At 40.9% G+C, this 25,590-nt stretch overlaps 1 protein-coding gene across 1 annotated transcript in view; it reads right to left on the bottom strand.

Annotated features, from left to right (window-relative positions):
• SENP1 (SUMO specific peptidase 1) overlaps positions 1-18,579 on the bottom strand; it is a gene marked incomplete at its 5' end in the record, with an annotated part of 39,943 nt that extends 21,364 nt beyond the window's left edge. The window contains 6 exons of the mRNA XM_080939468.1: positions 485-539; positions 2,013-2,284; positions 2,367-2,470; positions 8,795-8,966; positions 12,113-12,272; positions 18,543-18,579. Of these exons, the coding sequence (XP_080795594.1) occupies positions 485-539; positions 2,013-2,284; positions 2,367-2,470; positions 8,795-8,966; positions 12,113-12,272; positions 18,543-18,579 (800 nt within the window). The remainder of the gene's footprint in view (positions 1-484; positions 540-2,012; positions 2,285-2,366; positions 2,471-8,794; positions 8,967-12,112; positions 12,273-18,542) is intronic.
• Positions 18,580-25,590: the final 7,011 nt, after the last annotated feature.

Below are 25,590 nucleotides of genomic sequence, written 5' to 3'. Positions count from 1 at the left end.
ACTACTAATTTGTAACCCTATATGGAATGCAGCTCCTTGAGAACAGGAGTCTTAGTTACTGCTGCCATCTTGATGTCTATAGCAATACCCAAAACACTGCAGGTCCTCAATAAAGACTCCCTAAAGGGAAGAGTGCCGGAAAGTGTGAGCAGTGTATGTGAAGGGGTTCTTTTAAATCGCACGATGGCATCCTGCCTTAATGAGTCTCCTTCAGGTAATTTAACAACTAAGTGCTCCTTAAACATCCTTACTGATCAGATACAAATTTTAGAAAGCTAGCTGTGGCTGCAGCAAGGAGGGCAGAGCGTGGCCAGTGTGGTATGGTGCACAACAGAATCAAGTGAGTGGAGGCTGGATGGAAAGAGAACAGGAAGTCACTGAAATAATTTGAAAACACAGGAAAGAGATTTTTATACTATGTAACTGTCAGCAAAGAAATTGTAGCTACGGGGAAAATGACCACTGACCCTTTCCCTGGGTTTACCTGGAAGCTGGAGTCTGAGATTCTTTCACTTTGAGTAAAATCACAGAGTCTGACCCTAAAGAAAGAAAACACAAGAGTGTCTCATTATTAGTAAAACTCCAGCACTTACCTCCTCTCATTAAGTTTAACTTCTACATGTTGTCATGTTACATATATGTCGAAAGCATGACACTAAGCATAGGACAAACAACAGCCAGCCTGAGGCACAGTTAAAGATGGAAAAGAGGGACAGTTCCACTGTGCCTCACAAATAGGGAACCATTAGAAACAAGCACACCTGTCCATCAGCATCCACCTTTAGGCTGTGCCTGCTCTGTGCTCCTTCCCCGTTTCTAGGGAACAAGACAGGCCACAATTTCTAAGTCTTGAGTTCATGACAGCATATCCTAAGTTAGGTAAGAAGAAGGGAAGATGACAGCACAGTACAACTTACAGAAATCACTGGACAAGCACAGCTTTTATCACTGTGTATTTTGAACACTCCTGGAGAGCAGGGCTCATGACCTTCTCCAGTGCTGTGATTACACCCTCACTTACACTAGGGCACAACGCAATGCTGTGTCTGATGCTGTTCCAGTCTAGCTTCATCTCAGTATCCTACTGCATAATATGTATTTCTGAAGTTGGAGAATTTTTTAATTTTAGATTTTTGGAAGATAAGATAGTTCTCAGTAAATCATTTCATAAAATGTAATAAAGGTAATGTGTAGTTAAATAGTGATATCACCAAAAATTGAATCCCCAAGTAAGAATTTTCAGAAAGTGAGTATAGTAACAACAGTAATGATAATAATAACAACAACAATAGTAACAACAACAACAATAATAATAGTAAAGCAAATGAATTAAGGGGTTGTGTATGTCCAAAGAGTCCTACTATATAACCACTTAGTCTAAACCCTGCTTTCCATTATAATCTGAATACATATTTAACAATGAGGATAACTACATACAAAATCTTTACCAGCACCAATGCTTAGGCCAGCACCAATACTGGGTCAGCTCAAAGTCAGGCAGGAGATTCTTGTTTCTAAACTTTCAACCACTCTGAAATGCATGAAGCATCTATCAAGATTAAGAGATACGTGGTAAATACTTGATCAAGGTTTGAAAGTTCACAGAACTCCAGAGAAACCTTGCGTGCATTAGAGAGTAAAAGAAATGAAAAGCAATCCCTGACGCAGCTGGGCTGAGTAAGACTTGACTCTTCTAGGGAAGTTAAAACATTTCCCTAACATGATAGAGGATCCTGTAATCCCAGCTCTCTGGGTAGGACTGCCATGAGATCAAGGCCAGCCTACCACACAGCAAGTGCCAAGTAGGCAGGGCAAATACATAGTAAGACCCTTTTAAAAGATAAAATAGTATAGCAAGTCATTTGTATGTAGAAAAAAGGAATATCCTTTAAAGTAGGGAGGGAGGGAATAAGGGAGAGAGGAGAGTGAGAGAGAAAGGAGATAAGATATGTACTACAGTTTTGTCTGCAACAGGTCCAAGGAACAGTTAACTGGGTGCTAGTATTATTTACCTTCAGACTGTGTATTTGATGCTGGTAAGCTATCTGGCTGATGAGGTGCAGAGAGGTGATGGTGAGGATCAGAGTCTTTGGATCCAAAGGCAACATCTGGGGTACCAGATGACAGGGAATGTGCACTGTGGGACAACTGCTCCTGTGCAGCCAAAATGCTGGCAGATCCAGAGGATGAAGTATCAGAGCCAATGACATGAGATGCGCAAGAGTTTCCATTTCTCAACAGCGAATCTCTCAAAGAGTTCTTATTGGAACTAAGACACCGAGACCTAGTAAAAGAAGGGAAAAGTTTCAATATCAAGTAACAAACTAGAAAATTAAGTTCATATGAAAGATGCGTTTGTGACTCACAGATGTAAAGGAAAATGTGTGGTGGGCTTGGCTACAGAGAACTGTTTCCCTGTGACCATCTGCAGCAGCTGTCTGTAGATCTCCTTTTCTTCTTCTTGAACCGTCTGTAAGGGAGAAAAAAGATTTTAAATATAGCCAATGAGGCAAACACTTCTCAAATTAGCATGTAGATCTCAGACTTTCTGCTAAATCTCTAGCAGTCCTGAAGATAAAGAAATATTGTGCATTAATGACAAAGTACTGAGCATGAGAGGTGACAAGCAGAATCAGATCTCGGAGATAGCATGCCTTGGAAGATCACAGTGAACTTAACAGTGCTGAGAAGTTACTGACTAGGAAACCAGAAAGCCACGGAGCAATTATTTAATCACTCAGATGAGAATGAGTCCATAAGAGTTCTAAATTAGAATCCTGAAAAATCCCTTGAGTCCCGATACTGATTATAAAGGTCCTGAGGCGAGAAGCATTTCGTCAAGTGCGGTCAGAGGCCTCTTGCAAACAGCTCTTCACTCTACGTAGGTGCGAGGCCTCTCTAAAGATGGTTTCTATCTCCACCACCCATTTACTTATTTTTCTCGAAGTCTCAATTTAGTATTTAAAAAAGATTAAAGCATATAATCTGTAGGATTTATTCACTGAACATCTACTCTGCTCTAGTCATCTGAGATTCACAAATTGAATAAGTAAATTTCCAGCTTTTGTGGAGTTTATATTATAGCTATTACAAAGACTGTCAGTCAAAAACTTGTTCATGGCATGAAGAAAATTAAGGGGGGGGGGATAAAAAAGTGATGTAGGCAATGGTCGAGAAGAGACGCAATCTCTCTAAAAAGAAAACCTTTCAGCAGAAACCTCAACTAAGGGAGGAAGTTAATGATGAATAGAAGGCTGTGTGTACGCAGACGCAAAGCCCATGACAGGAAGGTGCTTGATGTACTCTAGAGCCTTACCGTCCGCGAAAAGGAGGAGGAGAATGATGAGCTCACTGGGAGGGAGCGAAGGACTCCATGAGGACCTGCAAGTGCAAGGCAGCCACTCTACACACAAGCGATACTGGGCTCACCAACAAACATGGCCTCGCTGCTTTTCTCAGCCACTAATTTTCACAAAATGAAATTCCACTGTGCTAGGGTTTGCATTATGAAATAAGATATATGACATTAACCAATAAGAGCATTAATATTTTATGTAACTGTAAATGCCTCTTAAAGCAGAGTGAACTAAAATAGCTAATTCGGAAATAAGCAGACACTAACGGTTCTCTTCCTGAACCTCTCACTGCTGTAAGTTATAAACGTGCTGCCATTATAATGTTCCTCATCTACCAGGTACATTTCAACTGTGAAGTGTGACATCTCCAATCACGCTGACAGCTGACAAAAGGAACAATTAAGCAAGTTTTGGGTGGACAGCATCCTGTGATATAAAGAGCTGAGCAGTAGGACTTCATTACTGGCCAGAGAGAAGAGCCCAAGTCTTATGGTCCTGAAGGAATGATGGCCGGAAAATATTAACTGTCTTTATTTTCTGTAAACGATGTTTTTTCTTTAACCTTGCTTCCTTTTTCTTTCCTAGACTCCTTTGCTTTATCCTCTAGTTTTCTTGCTCTTACCTTTATTAACTTTTAAGCTCCAGTATATTGTACATTGTTGTTGCCTCCCTCTCCTGTGCTCATGGTCTAGTAGCTGTCCTCAGCTGCTTCTCATCTTTGTTTGCTTCTGTGTCATTGCTGTCTTGCAATTTGATTTTTCCCTTCTGAGTGACATGAAGATGAGTCTCCAAGAAAAGGCTGCTTGCTATTCCCAAATAAAACCATAAAGAAATCCACCCCAGGCTGAGGGCAGAGCTCTTGCCATACAAGCATGAAGATGGGAGCGTGGCTCCCCAGTATTCACAAGGTGGAGACGGGATTCCTGGAGCAGTCTAGCTAGTCAGCCTAGGTGTTCGGGGGGAGTTCTGGATTGAAGTGAGAGATCCTACCTCAGTGAGTAAGGCCGGCTGCTATGGAGACAGGACACCTCAACAATGGAGAAATACAAAAGTGATCTAAAGGAAAATCAGAATTGTGCACAAGCTGAATCACTGCAGTTGGATGTCATTAGAAAGAAGGAGAGAAGAAAAACACTATTTTTAGGTAGGCAGTGGTGGTGCACCCCTTTAGTCCTAGCACTCAGGAGGTGGAGGTAGGCGGATCTGAGTTTGAGGTTAGCAAGGTCTACAGAACAACCAGGGCTACACAGAGAAGCCTTCTCTCTAAAAACAAAACAAAATAAAACATACAAAATAAAAGAGCAAAGTTTCCAAGACATTATATATTCTAATAAACCAGGAAAGTCCAGAAGGAACGTATGCATTTCTAGATGTTTATATGACCTAACAAAACTGAATGAGGTACAACAATAACCTAAACAGATCAATAATGATACTGAAGCACTATTCAAAGTCTCCTAGCAAAGAAAAGCTAGGACCAGACACTGACCATGAATTCTTCCAGACTTAAGAACTAACATCAATGTTCTTCAAACTATTCCACAAAATAGGAAAGAAACTTTCAAACTCCATCTACAGAGCCAATACTGAGACAACTGGGTAAGGACACAATAAGAAAATGATAAATCAAATTCTTGTTCCTTTCATTCTTTTTGGAGATAGGATTTCTCTATATAAAAGAGCCCTGGCTTTCCTGAGCTTGCTTGGTAGATAACCCTAGTCTTGAACTCACAAAGATCCACCCGCCTCTAGCGATAATAAACCAAATTCTTTGATGAACATAGATGTAAAAAATCCAAAATAATTTCCAAACAAAATTCAACAACACATTAGGAATACTGTACATCATGATCAGGTTGGTTTTATTCCAGTGATGGAGGGCTGGCACCACACACAAGTCAGGAACATAATCATTCATAAACAGAAGCAAAAGGAATAAGTATGGTATTATCATTTCAACTGCTACAAAATCAAGTCTGACAAAGTTAATGCCCTTCACAGTAAAAGTCCTGAAGGAAAGGTGTTTCAGATGTGGCTGCTGTGCCACATGTACGTCAGTAGGTGGCAGAGAGAGGCTATGTCTATGCTCAGTGTTCTGACCTGTGGACATCTATCTGAATGGTTAGTAGCTTAATATTCCCTGAAAAAGAGACCCTAGGACTACCACCAGTCTGGCACCAGGGGGCCTGGACAGGCTTCCAGGACAGGAAGCAAGCCAGAGACTAGGAGAACCCTGCCAGGGGCCAGACAGATGGCCACTCAAGTGGGCCAGTAGAGGAATGAGACTGAAATGACCACCACAGACTGGTGCCAAGGAGTCCTGATAGGAAGCTAGCCTGAGATGAGCACCAGTCTGCCACCCACAGTCCTGGGAGGGAGGACAGAACAGATCAGGCCTGGGATGACACTTACCTGGCACCACAATGCATGAGCAGGGCATAATCACTCCTGAAACCACCCCCAGACAGTCAGACCACAGGTGCCACTAAGAGGAACAAGTGAGGGGTAGAGAAATGGAAGAGAAAGAGAAACAGAAGGACACAGGCACAATGAAGAGAGGCAGAACTGGAGACTTCAGGGCAGCGAGAAGCAGCCTGATGTGAGTAGCTGGTGCTACCTATGACCGAGGTGGGTGAGTTCCTGGCCTGTGCTGACACCGGGGGCCATGTCTGGGTTGGTAGCCCTGCAGCAACAGAGGTCTGTTACCACCAAAGGCTAGGCAGATGTCCCTGGTCTGGGCTGCCACTGGGGACATGTTCATGCCTGAGGGATGTGCAGAGCTTGCCCCGTTCCTCACCTGGGCATCACAGGAGAGCTGGCCCTAGAGGAATGAGAGCAGGAGAGCTGACTCCACCCACAGCCAGCTGCCTGTGTGGGTTGCAGCTGAGCTGGTCCCAAGGGTGTGAGTGACAAGAGCCAGCCCTGCCTCGTGTCTGCTAGGCAGTGTGCAGATGAGGGAGATAGGCCCTCCTCTCCTCCCCCCTCCCTTATTGTTGGCAGAAGGGAGAACTGGCCATGTCCCTCACTGGATACAGCACTTTGCCTTGAAAGTAGGGTGGGGAGGCAGCAAGTGCACAAGACAGGTATGAGGGGCGGGAAGATGAGGGCTGGGGTACATAATGTGAGGTCTACAAAGAATCAATAAAAAGTTAAAATAAGAATACAAAATAGGTTTTTATGGGATATGCTGAATGGGGGAAAACTAAAGGTATTTTTTCAAAAATCAGAAACAAAACAAGGGCTGTCATTCTTACTGATTTCTAGCCAGAACAGTAAGGCAAGAAAAAGAAAAGAAAAAAGCATTACAAATAGGAAAAAAGGAAGTAACCAAATCACCCCCACTTGCTGATAATAGAAGCCTATACTTAAAAGACCAGAAAAACTCCATCAAAAGACTTTGAGGCTTGGTAGTACTTTCAACAAAGGAGCAGAATACGAACTAAACACTCATTTCCCTAAGCAGCCTCTCCCAAAACCCAGCACATCTGCTATGAGGCTTGTGGATGCTGGGAAGGGTGAGGACCTGCTTCCTTAGAATTCAACAGAGAAACAGCAGGAGGACCCCGCACGGTCCGGGGGTAAAGAGACTAATTTGCCTGTGTTGGCACTGTAGCATGGAGAAGTAATTCAGGTTGACCAGCACAACATATTCCAGTTCCTGAAAGACTCTGATTGAGGATGATCAGATGAAGGCTCTAGGATCTAAGCTGCTGCTCTCTCAAGTTTAATTGAGGATTTCCTTGCAAGGAGTAGAATTTCCCTTCTGTCCCTGTTACAAGAATATACCCTCACAGCTTGTAAGCTGTAACCCTCTGGGGCCTGCTCTTATACTTTTGTTGTGAGCCTGGCCTTTAAAGGCTGAGTGTCTCTCCAGCTTTAATCTGCTAATTCCTTCATGCAATAAACTGAAAAGTGGAGACAACAAAAAGCAAAACCAAAACAGAACAAAAAAAAGGAAAACAACTTCAGAAAACAATTCAATCCACAGTAGCTCAAATTCACAAATAGAGCAGCTAGGGCAGGACAAGCGCAGAGACCATGGAGGGATGAGTCTAACCAAGCAGGTCAAAGATTCCCTCAGTGAAAACTATAAAACACTGAAGAGAGTGAAGACACACAAAACAGCAAGAACACCCATGTTTGTGGGTCAGCAGAATGACTATTGTGAAGTTAACTTTTACTGAAAGTGATCTATAGAATCAATGAAAACATCATCAAAATTCCACTGCTATTCTTCACAGAGACAGAAAACCAGGCACATACCTATAATTCCAGCCCTTGGATGTGCAGGCCAGAAAACCAGGAGTTCAAGGCCATCTTTGGCTACACAGCCTAAGTTCTATAAGACCATGTTTCAAAAAATTAAAGAGAGAAAGGACAAACCAACCAACTGACCTAAAATTCATATGTGAGCATAAAATATACTAAATAAAATAATTCTGGGCTAAAATAGCTGTTCTATAGTAGTATAACCTCTATTGTAAAATTACACTAAAGCCATATGAACACAACCAGCATGCTACTACCCTCCCCCCAAAAAACCAGACACAGACTAGAGCTAAGGAGAACGTTTTAGACAGAACACTTTCTAGTCAGATCTGAACAGAATTTAAGAGAGAGCAAAGGGAGCAGGCAGGCCTCCGCTTACCATGGGACAGGCAGCAGGCTTAGTCTTACTAAAAGGAACATGGCTTTCTTCTTACAAACTTGCGTTTAATTCATTTTGCGTTAGAAGAGTAGAAGCTTTTTCTTTCTCTATGCAATAAAGATCTTTCATCCAGAATGAGTGAGTTCTCTCTGCACTGGTGCTTGGTCTTTTGCTCCAAATGCATATGTAAGTATGGATGTGCGTGTGTTAAGTATGTAATTGTGAGAATGTATGCAAGCTGGGCCCAACTGGTTTGAATGGAAATGTGTAAATAAGCATGCATGAATCTATACATAAATTTATGTGAGTTTATGCGTATTGGCTTATGTAAAAGTTTTTCCTTCAGTGAGTGCTATTCTCTTATCCTGGTTCAACAGAAGTTTATTGCGCCAAAGAGAAGAGCGTGAGAAAGTTTTCCCTTGCTCTGCTTAGGATCTTTCTGCTTTTCACCTTTTCTTAGTGAGCTTTCTAAAAATTTAATTTCTTTTTATTTTATATTTTGTTTTTATAATTGATGAAAACTGTTCCTAGTGAGAGTAGATGTTCTAATAAATCAAATTTAATAAAACAAGTTCAGTTTTACTATGAAAAAAATGGTACAGAAAGTTTGTGAAACAACAGGAACAGAAGGCAGTAGGAAAACTAATGTTTTCCCAACATTTTGGAAATTGGAACAAAACTTTGGAAAGAGTGATTGTGGGGAGAAACCAGAGTGGATGAGGAAAGTCCAGTGGTTTAAGAGCACACAGGGAGAGATGACCCACCGGCTCCGGCTGCAGCGTCTCCTTACCTCTTCTGCTGTGCTGAAATGTCGCCTCTGAGTTTTCTTGGGACTCAAAAGACTCCGACGACACGACCCACTCCAGGATGGACTTGAGACAGGCTTAATGGGAAATGACTTTTCATACGCAGACACGTGGCAGTGGTGGTTGGACTTTCCCACAAAGGTGTTTGATAATCCACTAAAAAAAGTTTGTAAGAAAAGTTAAAATAAAGCTACTGATTATTTTTACTTCTACTTTTCAGAAATAACAAAAGCAGAGCTGGGGGGGGGGGGTGGCTCAGTGGTGAGGAGCACTGGCTGTTCTTGAGGGAACCCAGGTTCAATTCCTAGTGCCCACAGGTGCAGTGACATTTCTGGAAGTTCAGTTCCTTTAAAAAAACACAAACATAAGAAACCGCTTTGTTTTAAATCTTGCTTCGCAGCAGCTGACTATGATTTGCCTCCTGCTCTAGCAGAGACATGGTTTTGCCAACTGCAGATAGTTTCTACAATTGTTTGATGTTTGGAGTTCTGGAAGCTTTTCAGAGCGTATATAAATGCTAGGGTCCCAAGAGGCGGAGTGTGCTGTTGATTGTTCGTGGGTGTGGGTGGTGGGTGTGGTTTGTTAGTAGTCGTGCTCCAAGAATAAACAAAACGAAAGAAATTAGATTAAAAAAATCTCTATTTCTCTCTCCCCCTCCATCCTTCTTCCTCTCCCAGCTAGTGACAGGGGAGAAACAAGGTTGCCGAGGTGACAGATAAAAGGTGGGAAAAAAGACCCCACAAAATAGTAAAGACTAGCTACACACATGGCAGCTCAACTGTCTGTAATTCTAGTCACATAGACATACACACAGGCAACACAGCAATGCACATAGAAAGAAAAACAGCTGAATGACAGCAGCGCATTTGTGGAAATACACAACACGGGTTTTAAGTCAGGTTCTACCTCTCAAAAGACCGTAGACTCCTAAATCATCTATCTAGCAAATAACCAAAACTGTTTTTCCTTGGATTCACAATCTAGAATTTCTTTTCTCAAGAACCAGTTAGCAGTATGGCATGAGAGAGAACAGACCAGGTTACTCTTTGCTGGAGAACTAGGAGCAGTGGCATGATAACCACACAGATTTTCTGTCACTGCTTCACATTTCTATCCCACAGCCCTGACCCTAAAGCTCTTTGGAAGGAATTAAACATGTAAAGGTGGATAAAGCTGAACTCTATAAAACCTTTACAGTGAAGTTAAATTTCCTCCAGGACCAACAGAGGGTTCTCCTTCAGGAAGAAGAACCAGAAGGCTTTCTGCCAGGGTGCACAGCACGCTCTGTGATCCACCCGCTGCACAGCACGAGATGGACCTTGCTATCTGTGCCCTTTCTAGTGGGAAAACTGACAAGAAAAATACCCTTGTGCACTCATAGTTACTGGTTTGAAGCTTCTCCATCCTCATATGAAGCTTTCCATCTGCCTTTACCTGCAAGCCTCAGGTCCATACTCTGACCAAAGTGAACTGTTCTTTTTCTTGCATTTCCCCAAGGACTCAAAATAGTTGCATAGCGGTCTCAGCTAGACTCAATGAACTCAGCTAATCTAAATGAGATGACCTAAACTAAATAACCAAAATACAGGGGCTGGAGAGATGGCTCAACGGTTAAGAGCACTGGCTGCTCTTCCAGAGGTTCTGAGTTCAATTCCCAGCAACCACATGGTGGCTCACAACCATCTGTAATCGGATCCAATTCCCTCTTCTGGTTTGTCTGAAGAGAGCAACAGTGTACTCATATACATAAAAAATAAAAAAAAATCATACTGAATTCATCATGATAATTAAACTATAAGTAGCCATTAAAAAAACAGTAACACAAACCTACTTTAAAAACTAATTTTAAAAAGAAATAATCATTTGTCCTACTACTCCCACAACAGACTATGCATTTCAGGGTCATCAAACAGCCTAATCTTAAGAGAAAACCAGAATGCCAACTAAAACAGTTTCATTAACTTTAAGAATCATTAGATAAGGATTACCAATTGAAATCAATAATCATTAAGGAATTAGATTCAGTGAAACTGTTCACTTATATAAAGCCAAAGTAACCACACTCAGATTATATTCAAATCAGAAAGGGACAGCTCTAATGTACAATCGAGGACCAGACTCTAAATTCTCTTGTCCAGAGTCAATCTACCATCACTAATCATGGAAGAACCAGAATAAGACAGCATTTGTTTTCTAGTGTGATATAACACAATATCATTATTTCTTTGAGTCAGAAAACTAACTTACAAAAAGCACAGGAAATGAAGACTAAAGCAATGATACCATGAAGATGTAACCTATCTAATCCAAAGGGCAACTCTACATCAAGTCACAGCTAACCAACCAGCCCTGTCTCTGAACCCCTAGCCCTCAGGACCTGGGTGTCAGAGGCAGGAGGATCAGAAGCTCAATGTCATCCTTGGCTACATATGAAGTTTGATCCAAGCTGGGCTAAATGAAAACTCATCTCAAAATATAAAAAAATAAAAACTATTCTGACAGGCCGGTGATAACCCAGTGGTAGAGTATTTGCCTAGTGGGCCCAATTCTCTGGGTTTGACTTCCCAACACTGTCAAAACTTTAAAAATAATGCAGTATTTCTGAGATATTTGTCTTTGATAACCAGTTTATAAATATGGCAAGGTAGGAGGGGCTCATGAACTGGGACAAAGTACTCACAACTCTACTTTCTAAGTCATAGGATGCTTGGCTCTAACTGAGTGGTTAGACAGCGCTGTGTACGGAAGGTCATGTGAAAGACTAAAACGGCTGAGTTTGGAGCTGGAGGTGGCTCACAGTTAATCCCCACCTGCTCTTCCAGAGTGCCCAGGGCTGGATTCCCAGCACCCACATGGCAGCTCACAACTGTCTGTAACCCCAGTTCCAGAGGACACGACATCTTCATGCAGATGTGCATATAGACAAAACACCAATGCACACGAAATAAACTGAATAAAATGAAATAAAATAAAAATTTAGAAACTGTGCTAAGTTCTTTGGCACTGCAGTTGCAGAGATCAACCTCCTTTTCCCTGTCAGACTTGTCCTGGCTGCCTGAACATTACACTAAGTCCTAAAACACTCACATGCTGTCCGGGTTCCTTTCGCAAGTCTCGCCTTATCACTTAGAAGATTCTGCTATCACCCAAATTCAGCACAAAGGAAATAACTTGTATACATTATTATGGTTTAAAGCCCTAAACTGGTACTCTCACTGAGAATTCTACTGTGACATCTCTCTTATAGCCATTTCCCTAGTATCCGAGGAAGGGTTGGAGAACTAGGTAGACCAAAAACTAACCTTGAGGTCTTCCGGGTTTCGAGGTAAAGACTTCGGCTATTTCTTGGTTTTTGTAATGCTGAGCCTGACGCTGGAGTGGAATTTCTCCATTGTCCATTTGCACTTTGACCAAAGGTTCTCATGTCACCTGAGCCAAGGAAACTGTCTGAGGAAGGGTTATCTAAAAGAAAATAAACATTTCAATAAGTCGAACGAATAACTAGATCTAGGCCTTTTTAATGACTGCAGCCATGTTCCATCATTGCATTCCAAAGTAACGTAGCATACCACCATGCCTCTCATGGAAAAGATCCCAGTCTCAACTGCCAATAAATCTGCAGTAAGGGAACTTCTACAAACTATAATCGATTCAGCCATACTAACCTGAAAATTGATGAAGGAGCTGAATCCTGCCACAGCCATGTGCCTTATCTGCATCAATGTGACTCCGTGGTGTCCACCAAAAGTCAACATTTTACCCCAACTATATCTTGCAAGCACTCCCAGGCCTGGGCCTGAAAGAAGGTAGGCCAGACCAGTAAGAAAGCAAGTGGAGGGCCAAGGAGATTGTAATTCAAATGAACAACAGTTATTGCTTAATAAGCAGCTGGTGTTACTTCCTTGTAATTAACATGTTCCAGACTCAGGGAGTCTCTCAAAGAGTACAGAAAATCTAACTGCTGCTCACACTGGCTGGCTTATGGCAGGAACGACCCACTGCAGACCTCTGGTTCTAGTGCAACCGTCAGTTTCTTAACACCACAATCATTACATATATCATCAATAATCCAGTGGTTGCTACTACAGTCAGACTGAGGATTATTTAGTATTTTAACCTTATGAACTCTAGATTATAAGTTGGAATGACAAGAACCTCCTGAAGTTTCAGCTAGGAGTAGAATAATTTCTATGTCTTCCTTTCTCTATCAGGAGGACCAGATAAGTTAAACCAGCTCCCAAAAAATAACTTCAGACATTAGGCTACTGAATTCTATGGAGCATTAGCAAAAAAAAAGTAAAAGTAATAATTCTCTATTCCCAGAATTTGTCTTATACTAACAATATTCTGAAGCTCTCCTTTCAAAGAACATTTAACATAGGACTTTTGCATAATAATATGCATTTATGTTATTTAAAGTATTTAGCTTGGGTATGGTGATATACACCTGTAATACCAGGACTTGAGAAGCTGAGGCAGGGCAATCATGAGTTTAAGGCCAGCTTTGGCTATAGTAAGATTGTCTCAACACACACACACACACACACACACACACACACACACACACACAAGCATGTGCACACATACACCTGTTTGTCTTTTAGTACTCTATCCAAATAAAACAGCCTTCAAAAAGAAGGCTCCTTAAGTAAACCATGAAACAGAACTTGGTGTCAACATAAGGGGGAGAAGCAATCCATAGTACTGTTAGTATCAAATGATTCACTAGTCAGTGCAGGAACTTATGCTGACAAAGTAAGTAAATTCATTTTCAAAGTGAATCAGAACTTTCTTCCTCTATAGTAAACGTGGTCTGAGCATGCATGATCATCGATACTCTAAGGACAGATACACAAAGCTACTGAACAAAAGTCTCAGTAAGAAACCCAGAAACAATAGTTGCTAAATGCAAAGCTGTAACAGCAGAAATAAGTGGCTTTCACACTGCTTGCTAAATGATCTAACTAAAAACGTATGGAGGGGATCTGTTAAAAATACAAATCACCCTGACAGATGTGAAATCTGAGATCAGGGTATGTCAGAACAGCCTTCCTAGAGCATCAGAGTGAGCCTTCAGCTTTATAGTGCTAGGGGAACGCATTGTCTCAGTCAGGTGGTTCTATCCCCAGTCAATGACATCATTGAGTAATACTCTAATTGCTTGGAGTAAGGGACTAATAAGAGGCTGCAAGAGCTGGAGAGATGCTCAGTGGTTAGAGCACTGACTGTTCTTCCAGAGGTCCTGAGTTCAATTCCCAGCAACCACATGGTGGATCACAACCATCTGTAATGGGATCTGATGCCCTCTTCTGGTGTGTCTGAAGACAGCTACAGTGTACTTATACATAAACAAACAAACAAATCTTAAAAAAAAAAAAATAAGAGGCTGCAAATCTTCTGTTATCAGGAAAATTTAACCTTCTATTTTGTCATCTCTAAGAAATCAGAGTTACAAAGCCAGAATCAAGGCAACTTATCATGTGCTCATACATGCATGCAAAACTAGAATGGACTTGTGGTTATGTTCTAAAGGTGAAATGACTGAGTGCTTTTCTTTGCAAGTTTTCTGCAGAAACAGGCAGTACTTTTACGGGCATAATAAACTATTAAAAACAACAGTATGCTCCCACTATTTAGAGGCTCTTTGCTCACCTCCCCTTGAGCTCCTTCTAAAAATTAAAGAATAATGTGTCAGATAATCATTCACTGTGAAAGTAACCCATTATTTCTCCTCTTAATATTGGGATTGATTAGTTTCTGTAGTAACAGCACACTAAACAAACTTTATCTACTACATGTTAGCTTAATAACCTAATTAACATATTTCAAAAGATATTGATAAATTTAAAGCACTAGAAAATTCTTTTCATTTCAATCTACTTTTTTTGTTGCTCTTCAGGATTAAAAACACTTTATATGTCTTCATAGGGTTGGCTATTAAAGGAAAGTGCTGTATTAATGCTTTGTACACAATTCAGAAGTAACTTCCTTTCAATAGTTTAATCTTGAGCAGACTCAGAGTTTTAGATGGTGTTATTCAGAGATAGGTCCAATAGATTCTACAATCTGAATTTCCTACTTTCATTTCCTCTTGGAAGACAAGAGTATAGCAAAGCAGCAGCAAACAGCAGCAGTGCCCTGATTAGAAGACTGTGGCAGATACCAGGAGACCCACCCCTAGCTCCATCAGCAGGACAGGCTCAAGGTCAAAGCAAATAGCAGAGACAGAAATGTGCAGAGTCTGCAATGAATTGGAGTAGGTATGGAACAGGAAAACGGCTCTACAGTACATGTAAGAAGTGCCTTTGTTTGGTTTGGTGCTGGGGACCAAACCGTGGGCCCTGTATATGCACAGTAGATGTAAAATCCTGTTTGTCAAGTCTATGGCATGCCATAAACTTGAGTAATCAATAACTAGATGAAATGAATCATCTAGTTCTCAACCTGTGGGTTAGGACCCCTTTCGGAGGGTCAAAGGACCCTTTCACAGGGGTAGCATATCAAATATTCTATGTATCAGATAGTTACAATTCATAGCAGTAGCAAAAACAACAAAACTAATCTTATAGTTGGGCTCACTACAACCTGCGGGACGGTACTAAAGGGTCACGGAGTTAGGAAGGTTGAGAAGCGCTGAGCTAAACAGACAGACCCGAGTCCTGTTTCAAGCGGTAGATTGCACACAGAGGATGAGTGTGACGGACAGTGTGGCACTCTATCATCAGCACCGTGTCACTAGTCACTGCTGCTTTTCCCATGGATACAAAACTATTACAAAATATTTTTATTTTCTTAAAAGGGTCATAAATTCCAAGTGGGAGATAAACTTTAGTGAAAAATTTTTGGTCTGAGGATCAACCTGTAGTATGATGACAAACAGGAAAAGTGTAACTCAACGACTTGTGACCAATTAGAAGGACAAGAACCGGGTCAAAGGTTGCCACATGCAAGAACATGAGGATCTGGTGATCTCAAATATAGCTTTGTCAGAATTACGGTTCAATTAAAATTAAGAGAAACACTATGAATGCTTTTAAGAGGTATTGTTAACAAGTAACAAGGGTGTGGTGGACTTAAGCCCTAGGAAACACAACGGTGACACAAACTAAGGCACAACTCACACGGATGGGGTCACGGACCAGGGATTCTGGATAACCTGCCACTCTGCACAGCACTGGCCAGTGCCATCTGGATCAGCACTTTATCACAAACATACATGCAGCAGAACAGCTATGCACTTACATTTACAGGGAGAAGTGCTGTTAAACAGAAACTTCTCCACATTAGCTCACACTGCTTTTAATGTCAAATCTAAAAAAGCAGGTTTTTAGAGCTTTGTGGAGTTTGAAACTACATGTACGGGACTACGGCTGTGCATGACAATGCCACAGATTAAAAATTAACAGAAAAAAGTAAATAAGGTAGAACTTGTGGACTGAAAGAAAACAAAAAATGCAAACTTTAAGTTACAAGGATTTTATGTGTTAAATTATATAATGTGTATGAATAGAGAGAGAAATAAAAATCACAAGAGGCCAAAGAGAATGGAATTAAGTAATATTTGGATTTTAGTCAAGGGGATTTAGGACTAATTTTCTATACAACTGTTTATTATAAAGCAATCATTTGAAACACAACGGAATGTTTCTATCCAATGGTGAACTAGCATGTGAAATAACAAGCAAACACAGCATGTTCAAATGGAAATATTAATAATTTGATTTTATGGATTCCATAATCATCTTTTTTTGAGATTTGATTATGAATTATCACACCAGATTTTTTTGCTACCAAAAGGCCTTTTCAATAATGACTAAAGAGCTACTTTCTCGGTTCTTTTACCATTGAAATTATTGACACATACTATGTAGAGGCCACTGTCCATCCTGAGAGGAAATCTAGTGCCCAGAGAATAGTACCGCCCACCTAAATAATGCACACTTAAATATAACATACATCTAAAAGAACATCATACTAACGTCTTTTTAGGGGAGGAGATCTCATCTTGCTGACAATGAAGCCTGAGGAAGCCAAATAATAATGATTATTATGTGCATATTTATTTCATATTTATCATAAACTTTTCCTTATAAAACCATCTCTCATATAGGCAGGCTCTACAGTGTACCTTTTACTCCCATATTTGTGGCAATGAGATTTTAAGTGATGCTGAGTGGAAAGACCTGGAAGGTCACTGCAGTCTTCCTGAGTCATACGGCTCAGAGACAGACGAATTAACAGTCTTAGTTCTCCAAGTTAGACAGGCAGAACACTGTCAGAAGTCTACACCGTGGGAAGGGGTTAGATAAGGAGGCCAGCCAGCCAGGGATAGGAGTCACTTAGAGAACGCTGACTTCTGTCATGGATTACAGGTTGAATAGTAAAATCCTTGAATACAAAAGCATATGGCTGTGGCAGGCGCTACACAGAAACATGTAGTTAATACTTCCTGCCCTGAAGGAGAAACAGACTTGGGCAGAAGTAAACTTTCTGGTTTCATTGTTACAAAAACAGAAATAAGTTAGCTGTGTGGTTTAAATCAATACAAAACAAATATCCTTTGTATTACATGCATATAACAAAACAGAAGCAAAAACAAAGCAAAGCTATTAAAATGGATTGGTAGACAAGGAGAATAGAGTCCAAAACAACTCTCCCACTCAAGGATTAGTATTTGATTGACATTAAATCCAAACTATTATGGTAACCAAGTACACACAAACACCTTATTAAAACGATGTTTTAATGGAAAAATGTCATGTTGCTTTTGACAATGTTTTCAACTTTGTTTTTAACAGTATAAGGAGGAAACCCAGGGCTCTGAGCACAAGAGGTAAGTGCTCTAGCACCGAGCCATGTCCCAATACCTGATAATGTTTTCACTTTTAGAAATGGTAAGCACAAAATATCTGCTATGAAGAAATGTGAGGGGCATGCAATGACTGAATACAAGTAATGAGCCATACCTGAGTGATAGTCTGGGCTGTAGGCTGCACTTCTTGTAGAACACGTGAAAGCTCTGTCTAAAGTCCCCTGCCTGAAAGGTAGGATCTAAAAACAGAAGATTGTTTCTTAAAACATTTATTACAATTAAAGAGATTAAGTTTACATTAAGAAAAACATTACTAAACAGGACTACAATAAACTTTGCAACTCAATATAATATGTAAATATCTGTTATATTATAAATAAGCTGCATACTAACAAAATAAAGATAATTTGAGAAAATTACTGGGATTTAAGGAAAAAGTTGGAAAACAATGATCTGCTCTACAATGAAAAGCATGTTCACTGGATGGTAGAGCTACATTCACTACATTCTCTCAGACGATGAGTTGTAAGAGGTTACAGAAGTTGAGAAAGTCAATTTGGTTTTGCTTCTGAGAACTTCAGAGTAATTCTCAAGGGGAGTGCTATTGTAGTCTTAGTCCAAGTACAAGCTGTAAGCATTTCTGTGACACCTTAGGACCGAAAAGGGGGAGGGGGGATGATGAGAGTCCGACCTGCTACAACAAATTCTCTCATTCAAACTACCAATGGTTTTCCTACTGAGGAAGAGTACTTTCTTTGTCTTAATTACAAAAAGGAATGCATTATTGCCCCCCCCCCCCATGGCATAAGCAAGGAGGTCAGAGGACAACTTGAAGGAGTCCGTTCTTTCCTTCTGCTATTTGGATCTCAGGGATCAAATCAAGGCCATCATGTGTGGCAGAAGGGATGCTTTTACCATACGGCTTCTGTTCCCGAGGTAGATGCTCCGATTCGGCATCGTCCGCGGCTCTCAAGCAATGCCCATACTGCATTCTGAGCCTTTACAAATTATGTCTCAGCAAACTTAGAACGGATGTACATTCACTCCTCTCCCCCAGGCTATGCTTAGTATCCAGTTTAAAAGAACAGAGATCTTTTAAAATTCAGAGTAGAATTTTCAGAGTAGAAAATTCAGAGTAACAATGAAGACCTTCTAACAAATACTATTCCTGCCTGGCAGTGGTGGTACACATCTAATCCCAGCACTCAGGAGGTGGAGCCAGGTGGATCTCTGAATTCAAGGCCAGCCTGCTCTACAGAGCTAGTTTTAGGACAGCCAGAGCTACGCAGAGAAACTCTGACTTGAAAAACAAAACTATTCTTTTTCTTTTTTTAAGATTTATTTATTTTATATATGTGAATCCACTGCAGCTGTCTTCAGATATACCAGAAGAGAACATCAGATCCCATTACAGATGGTTGTGAGCCACCATGTGGTTGCTGGGAATTGAACTTGGGACCTCTGGGAGAGCAGTCAGTGCTCCTAACCACTGAGCCATCTCTCCAGCCCAACAGAAATATTCTTAATTCATTTTCTTAATTCAAGCAGAAATCTAACACTAAAATTATTAATTGTAAAAAGTTCACATCCTTGGAGTTTTTAGTGTGGTATTCAAACTGTCTCAGAATATTTATAACGAGGAAAATGATTATTTAATTAAAGAATGATTCTCACCTGCTGGTCAGAAAATGAAAGCTGGTCCTCTGGGAAGCCTGAGTGTGGCAGGAGGTGGGTTCTGAAGGTGGAGCTGTGGTTCACAAAGGTCACCTCCCCAGCATCCATCTTGACCCCATCAGCAGTGTAATCTACAGAAAGAGTCCACATTAGAGCAAGACACACAGTCCTTCAACAACCTTCCTGTGAGACAATCTTTTCACCTAAAAACTTGCTATCAAAGAATTATATAGACAAACAAAACCCCTCCTTCACAGCATGTGAAGACACTGGTCCATTTAGCATCATCTAACAAGCAGCTCAAAACCTACACAAGAATTAAAAAGACAGCCTGATTTATAGTTTGTTTTTAAAATAATGAAATTTCCCCCAAAGAGAACTTTTAATGCCTTATGTACAAGAAATTTAATATTAAAATAATTAAGATGTTCTAGAAGAGGCAGCTACTGGAAAAGCAAAGGTAGAATTCTGGTCATCTGACCCATGAGTTTGGAATTAGCATGGACAGCACAGAAGCCTGACACTTAGCGAAGGGAAGGAGAGTTATACCACCATGCAGAGACAGTTCACAAAGGTGCTTTAAAGTTTAACCCAGGAGCTTGGGAGCTGGCTCAATGGATAGAAGCGCTTGTTGTACAAGTATGAGAACCTCAATCTGCATCTGCAGCACCCGTATAAAGAGCTGGACATGGCTGTGTTTGCTGGTAACCCCAGCACTATGGAGCAGAAACAGGTAGATCCTGGGAGCTTGCTGACCAAGCTTGCTGACCAGACTGCTAACCTGGCAAAACCAGTAAATCTTCCCGTTCAGTGGAAGTCACTGTCTTAAACTAATAAGGCAGACTAGATATTCAAAATCTTCTTCAGGCCTGTACACACATTCCCACATGCAAGCATACCTGCACATACATGTGTGTGCACCCTCTCCCAAATACCAATCATTCTTAAAAACAAAACACCCTAATTCATTGGATTTTTATAAGAATAAAAAAATGTACTCGTATTGCTCTTAGAGTCACTTCAGTGACTACAGTACCACGGCAGACTCTTGGAAACTTTTTACCATAAATGTGCTAAAACAGCAACAGATGAGGTGAAGAGGACGCAGTGACTTACACTGACAACGCATTGAGAAAAGGGAAACAATGAGGAGAGGGACAGAGTACACTGTGGGGGGCAGTGGGGGCAAAAATGTAAACAGTTGCTAATGGCAACTAAATAGAACCATGAATGTTATAGTCTTCCTGTTTAGCCACTTCAACTTATTCCAAAACTGGCTGCTATTCCTGTATCCTTTTACAGATACAAAATACTGTAAATGAAAGAGTGGGAAATGTTCCAACAGCAAAGTTTTATTATCACTAGCTACATGAAATAAAATGTTTTTACCTCACTCAAATCATTTGTCCTACAGGAGACAGTGCAACACAGTACTAAAGAAGGGGACCGAAGTCTGCTGGACAGAGGGTGACCCCGAGCAGGCTTCTTCACCTGTAGCTCACTCTCCTTGTCAGCACACTGCTGACTGTGTACCTTGTACACACTATTAGGTAGTCTTGCAGGAGGACTAAAGCAGTGAGATGATAAACACATGTTGTATCCAGCACTCGGAAAACATACATAGTAAGCAGAACAAATACTGCAGTGTGCATTCTTTTGTCCAATACAATGAAGAAAAAATGACCTTAAATGATTTGTAAATAGGTGTTAGCCAAAGAAAAGTAATACTGAGTATATTTAATTAGGATAAGATCTTATAATATTATTGCTATGCACAAGGACACGGACAGAACAAATACTGGGAACGCATCCTTTCTCTCCACCTAACTAATCACTGTGTAAAGAACAGAGTGACTAATTAGTTTGTCTTACCCATTTCGGGTCTTTTCACATCACTGACTGTAGCAAAGATACAAAATCCTATAAGAGAAACAAAACATAAACATTACACAGTGAAGCACCTAACTCAAGTATTCTGTAACAGAGACTTGCACAGAAGTGACATGTGTGTGTCCTTAGTGGAGAAAAATGGGGAAGGCAACTGACTTGCTGAGAAAGAAAGTAAAACAATCAAATTGACCTGAGGTACTTCCAAACACTGCTGCAAACTATACTGCACTCAACAGCAGCTACAGGGAACCAGAGAATCACACTTCAGCAAAGCAACCACCAAGTTGAGTGAGCCAACCCCCAGAAACAGAATTATGGCGTATAAATCAAGTTAGTGACTGTGACGAAATCACAACTAGAAATTCTCCCCAATACACCTTGTTTTCTATTACCTCACCCTGACTCGTTTTTCTAAGCAAGTGACAGACTTTGTAATCCTAAGATTTCTCTTCCACAAACTTTATACGGTAGACAAACAAAATCCCACAAATGTACTGAGTACAAATCAAGGAATACTTTCAGTTGTACAAAGCATGACATCATCCACCAACCTGCTGGGAAAGGGTTGGAATCCAGCTCCCTTGTATAGCATGTACAAGGTCCTTCATTCAATCAATCCTTACTGCCAAACCAATCAACCAAACCAAATTAAACCTGCTTAAACCAAGGCTTTATCTGCATAGACGTTCCCCTCATGTAGGATATACGTTCCAAGGCTTCTGGTATATGTCTGAAACTACAAGTGGTACTGAATTATATACACAGGCACATTTCCTATGCACACATACATACATACATATATATGAAAATCTAATTCATAAATTAGAACAAGAGAATAACAACAGTGAAAACAAAATGTCTCAGGGTTTTACTGCTGTGAACAGACGCCAAGGCAAGTCTTATAAGGACAACATGTAACTGGGGCTGGCTCACAGGTCCAGAGGTGCAGTCCATTATCATCAAGGCAGGAACATAGAAGCATCTAGACAGACATGGGTCAGGAGGAGCTGAGAGTTCTACATCTTCATCTGAAGGCTGCTGGCAAAATACTGGCTTCCAAGCAGCTAGGATGAAGGTTCTTAAAGCCCACACCCACAGTGACACACCTACTCTAACAAAGCCACACCTACTCCAACAGGGCTACACCCTCTAACAGTGCCACTCCATGAGCTGAGCATATACAAACCATCACATTCAACTCCCTAGGCCCCAAAGCCTTCTTCAAACATGAGTCTATGGGAGCCATAACTAAGCATAGCATAATGCAAAATGCATTTAGTTCAACTTCAAAAGACCCCATATTCTGTAGCAGTCTCAATAATGTTAAAAGTCCAAAGTTCAAAGTTTCTTCTAAGATTCATTCATTCACTTAACTGTGATCCCCAAGGCAAACAGAAAACCATATGGACAAACTTCAAACTCTGCATCTCCATGTCTGATGTCAAAATGGTCTTTAGATTTCCAACTCCTTTTTCATTTTTGTTGACTACAACAAACTTCTTTCTCCTGGGCTAGTTCCACTCATTAGCAGCTTTCCTCAGCAGATAGTCTACCACTCCAGCATCTCAGAACATCTTGGAGTCCCCAAGGCAACTCCAATGTTACATCTTCCTGTTTCAATGAACATGATGTTCTAAACTCCTCCAAAGGGCTGATGTCACTTCAGTTCTGTCCTCTGTAGCACTCAGGTTGATCAACTACACTGCTACTGCTGTACTTGGTGACCATCCCAAAGTACTGGCATCTCCAATACACTGGAATCTTCCACTGCAACTAGGCACCACCAACAGCCTCTCACAGGCTCTCTTAATGGTGCCAAGTCTCAACTCTTTTCCAAATAAAAGCATGGTCAGGCCTATCACAGCAATACTCCAGTCCCTGGTACCAACTTCTGTCTTAATTAGGGTTTTACTGCTGTGAACAGACACCAAGGCAAGTCTTATAAGGACAACATTTAATTGGGGCTGGCTTACAGGTTCAGAGGTTCAGTCTATTATCATCAAGACAAAAATGTGGCAGCACTCAGGCAGGCATGGTGCAGGAGAAACTGGGAGTTCTACGTCTTCATCTGAAGGCTACGAGCAGAATACTAACTTCCAGGCAGCTGGGGTTAGGATCTTAAGCCCACACTCAGTGACACACCTACTCTAATAAGGCCACACCTCCTAGCAGGGCCACTCCCTGGGCCAAGCACATATAAACCATCACAACAACCATGCCTGAAATTTTTCACCTATTTTCTAAACAAACTTGACTGTAACTAAAACTGCAAAAAATAAAGTTGCAGATATGAATTACCCCAGAAAAGGGTTGAGAGTAGTTAAAACCCTAACTTCGTAGAACTACTTAATTAGCATAACCATGTACATCCCCTTTATCAAAGTAGTTTAAGGAGGCTGAGCACTTGATTATCAAATCCACAGCCATTCTGAATCCTCAAGGTATTCAAGATTACGTGATGCCAAAAGGCATTCTTAACAGTCACAATAAGGAAGAGTACGTGAGAAGGTAGGCTGCCTGAGTGAGCAGCCCAGGTTTGCCAGGAAAGATCCCCAATAGATTTAAGCCTTAGACTTAGGATCAAATACATCTCTAAGCTTCTATCTAGAATTTCCCCAGGCTATTCTTCCCCTTTCCTCCTTAATGGGTTTTTTTTTTTTTTTTATGTGTATGAACATTTTGCCTAAATGTGTGTGTGCTTGTGTGTGCACCACGTGCGTGTGCAGTGCTTGTGGAGGTTAAGAGGGCTTCAGATCCCCTGGAACTGGAACTGTGAATGCCTGTGAGTTACCATGTGAGAGAACGGAGCTGAACCCAGGTCTTCTGGAAAAGCAGCCACAGCTCTTAACCACTGAGCTGTTCCTCCTGCATTAGGGTAGAATTCTTTAGGGTCTAGATTAAGATGGGGAAAAAAATCCAACCAACCAAAGTCACTTCTAATTGTGACTGCATACCTTTTAAAAAAAGAAAAATGCCAATTTAAATGTCTAGTATCTATAACTTGGGAAATAGGAAGATTCCAAGTTTGAGGCCACTTGGATTATTCATCAAGACACTTTCTCAGAAAGAAAGGAAAAAAACAAAACAAAACAAAACTGGTATCCAGAAGAATTCCAGTTAATATCTTTTTCATTTTAGAGATGTAGGTGAAAACAAGCTAGAAATTCAGTAAGTTAACTGACTTGCATAAAATCACACAGATGGGTCAAAAGGAAAGACTCGAGAATCCCTCAGCAAGCGCACACTCAGGCTTAGCATAGCTACAGGTCCCTCAAACATCTTCATTCAAAGACTCATCAGGCAATTGACAAACAACCTCCAACTAGCTTTGAGTGACCTAGCCTGGCTCACTGTGTAATGGTTAAAGCTCCATAACCATCTTCTTACAAATACATCTTGCTTCTTTGGTGTGCTTCTAGTACCTTCTTTAGCAATAATGTCGAAAGAAGACGTTTAAAAACAACAACAAAATCAAGATTCTACCTGAGTCCTAAAAGAAGAGCCTTAGATGTCATCAAATTTGTGCACAGATGACAATTTTTAATTTTAAGAAAATCTTTGTTGCTGGGTGGTGGTAGAGACACACATCGTTAATCCCAGCATGTGGGAGGCAAAGGCAGGCGGATCTCTTTCGAGTTTGTCAACCTGGTCTACAGAGTGAGTTTCAGGATAACTTTGGTTAAAGTTACACAGAGAAACCCTGTCTCAAAAAAATTATTCTAATAATTCATCCTTAGTATCCATCATTCATTTAATTTACAGACTGCTGGGCTGGAGAGATGGCTCAGTGGTTAAGAGCACTGACTGCTCTTCCAGAGGTCCCGAGTTCAAATCCCAGCAACCACATGGTGGCTCACAAGCTTCTGTAGTGGGATTCTATGCCCTCTTCTGGTGTGTCTCAAGACAGCAATACTGTACTCACAAATAAAAAATAAATCTTTAAAAGAATAATTTACAGAATGTTACTAAGCAGCTGCTTATTAATGTGAATCAGGTTAGCAGCTGAACACCAAGTGAAAGAAGATGGAAACCACCTGCAATAGAATGCAAAGTCGTTGACTTCCTACTTCAACCCAGACTTCCTCTGTGAGTCTGTATGCTTTGGAAGAGATGATTACAGCACTAATGAAGTTACCTGTATCCAGAACCACGTGTGGAAGTAAGCATGTGAATGACTCTACCTGAGGTTTGGAAACAATTATACCTATGACACGGCTGACACTTATCATCTGTTCAGTCCCCAACAGAGTCTCTTTATGTGTACTCTCTCCCCCAGTTAAATTACTACCTTAAGTGCCTTAATATTCTACACCCTTGAACAGTGTTTAACTGCTTACACATGCACTAAGTGTGGGGTCTGGGGTATAAATACAAGGAAGCCCTGGCCTTTGCCCTTTACAAGTT

Source organism: Micromys minutus (genome assembly GCF_963924665.1).
Source record: "Micromys minutus genome assembly, chromosome: 27".
Lineage (NCBI taxonomy): Eukaryota > Metazoa > Chordata > Mammalia > Rodentia > Muridae > Micromys > Micromys minutus.
This window is presented reverse-complemented; position numbering and strand designations above follow the sequence as displayed.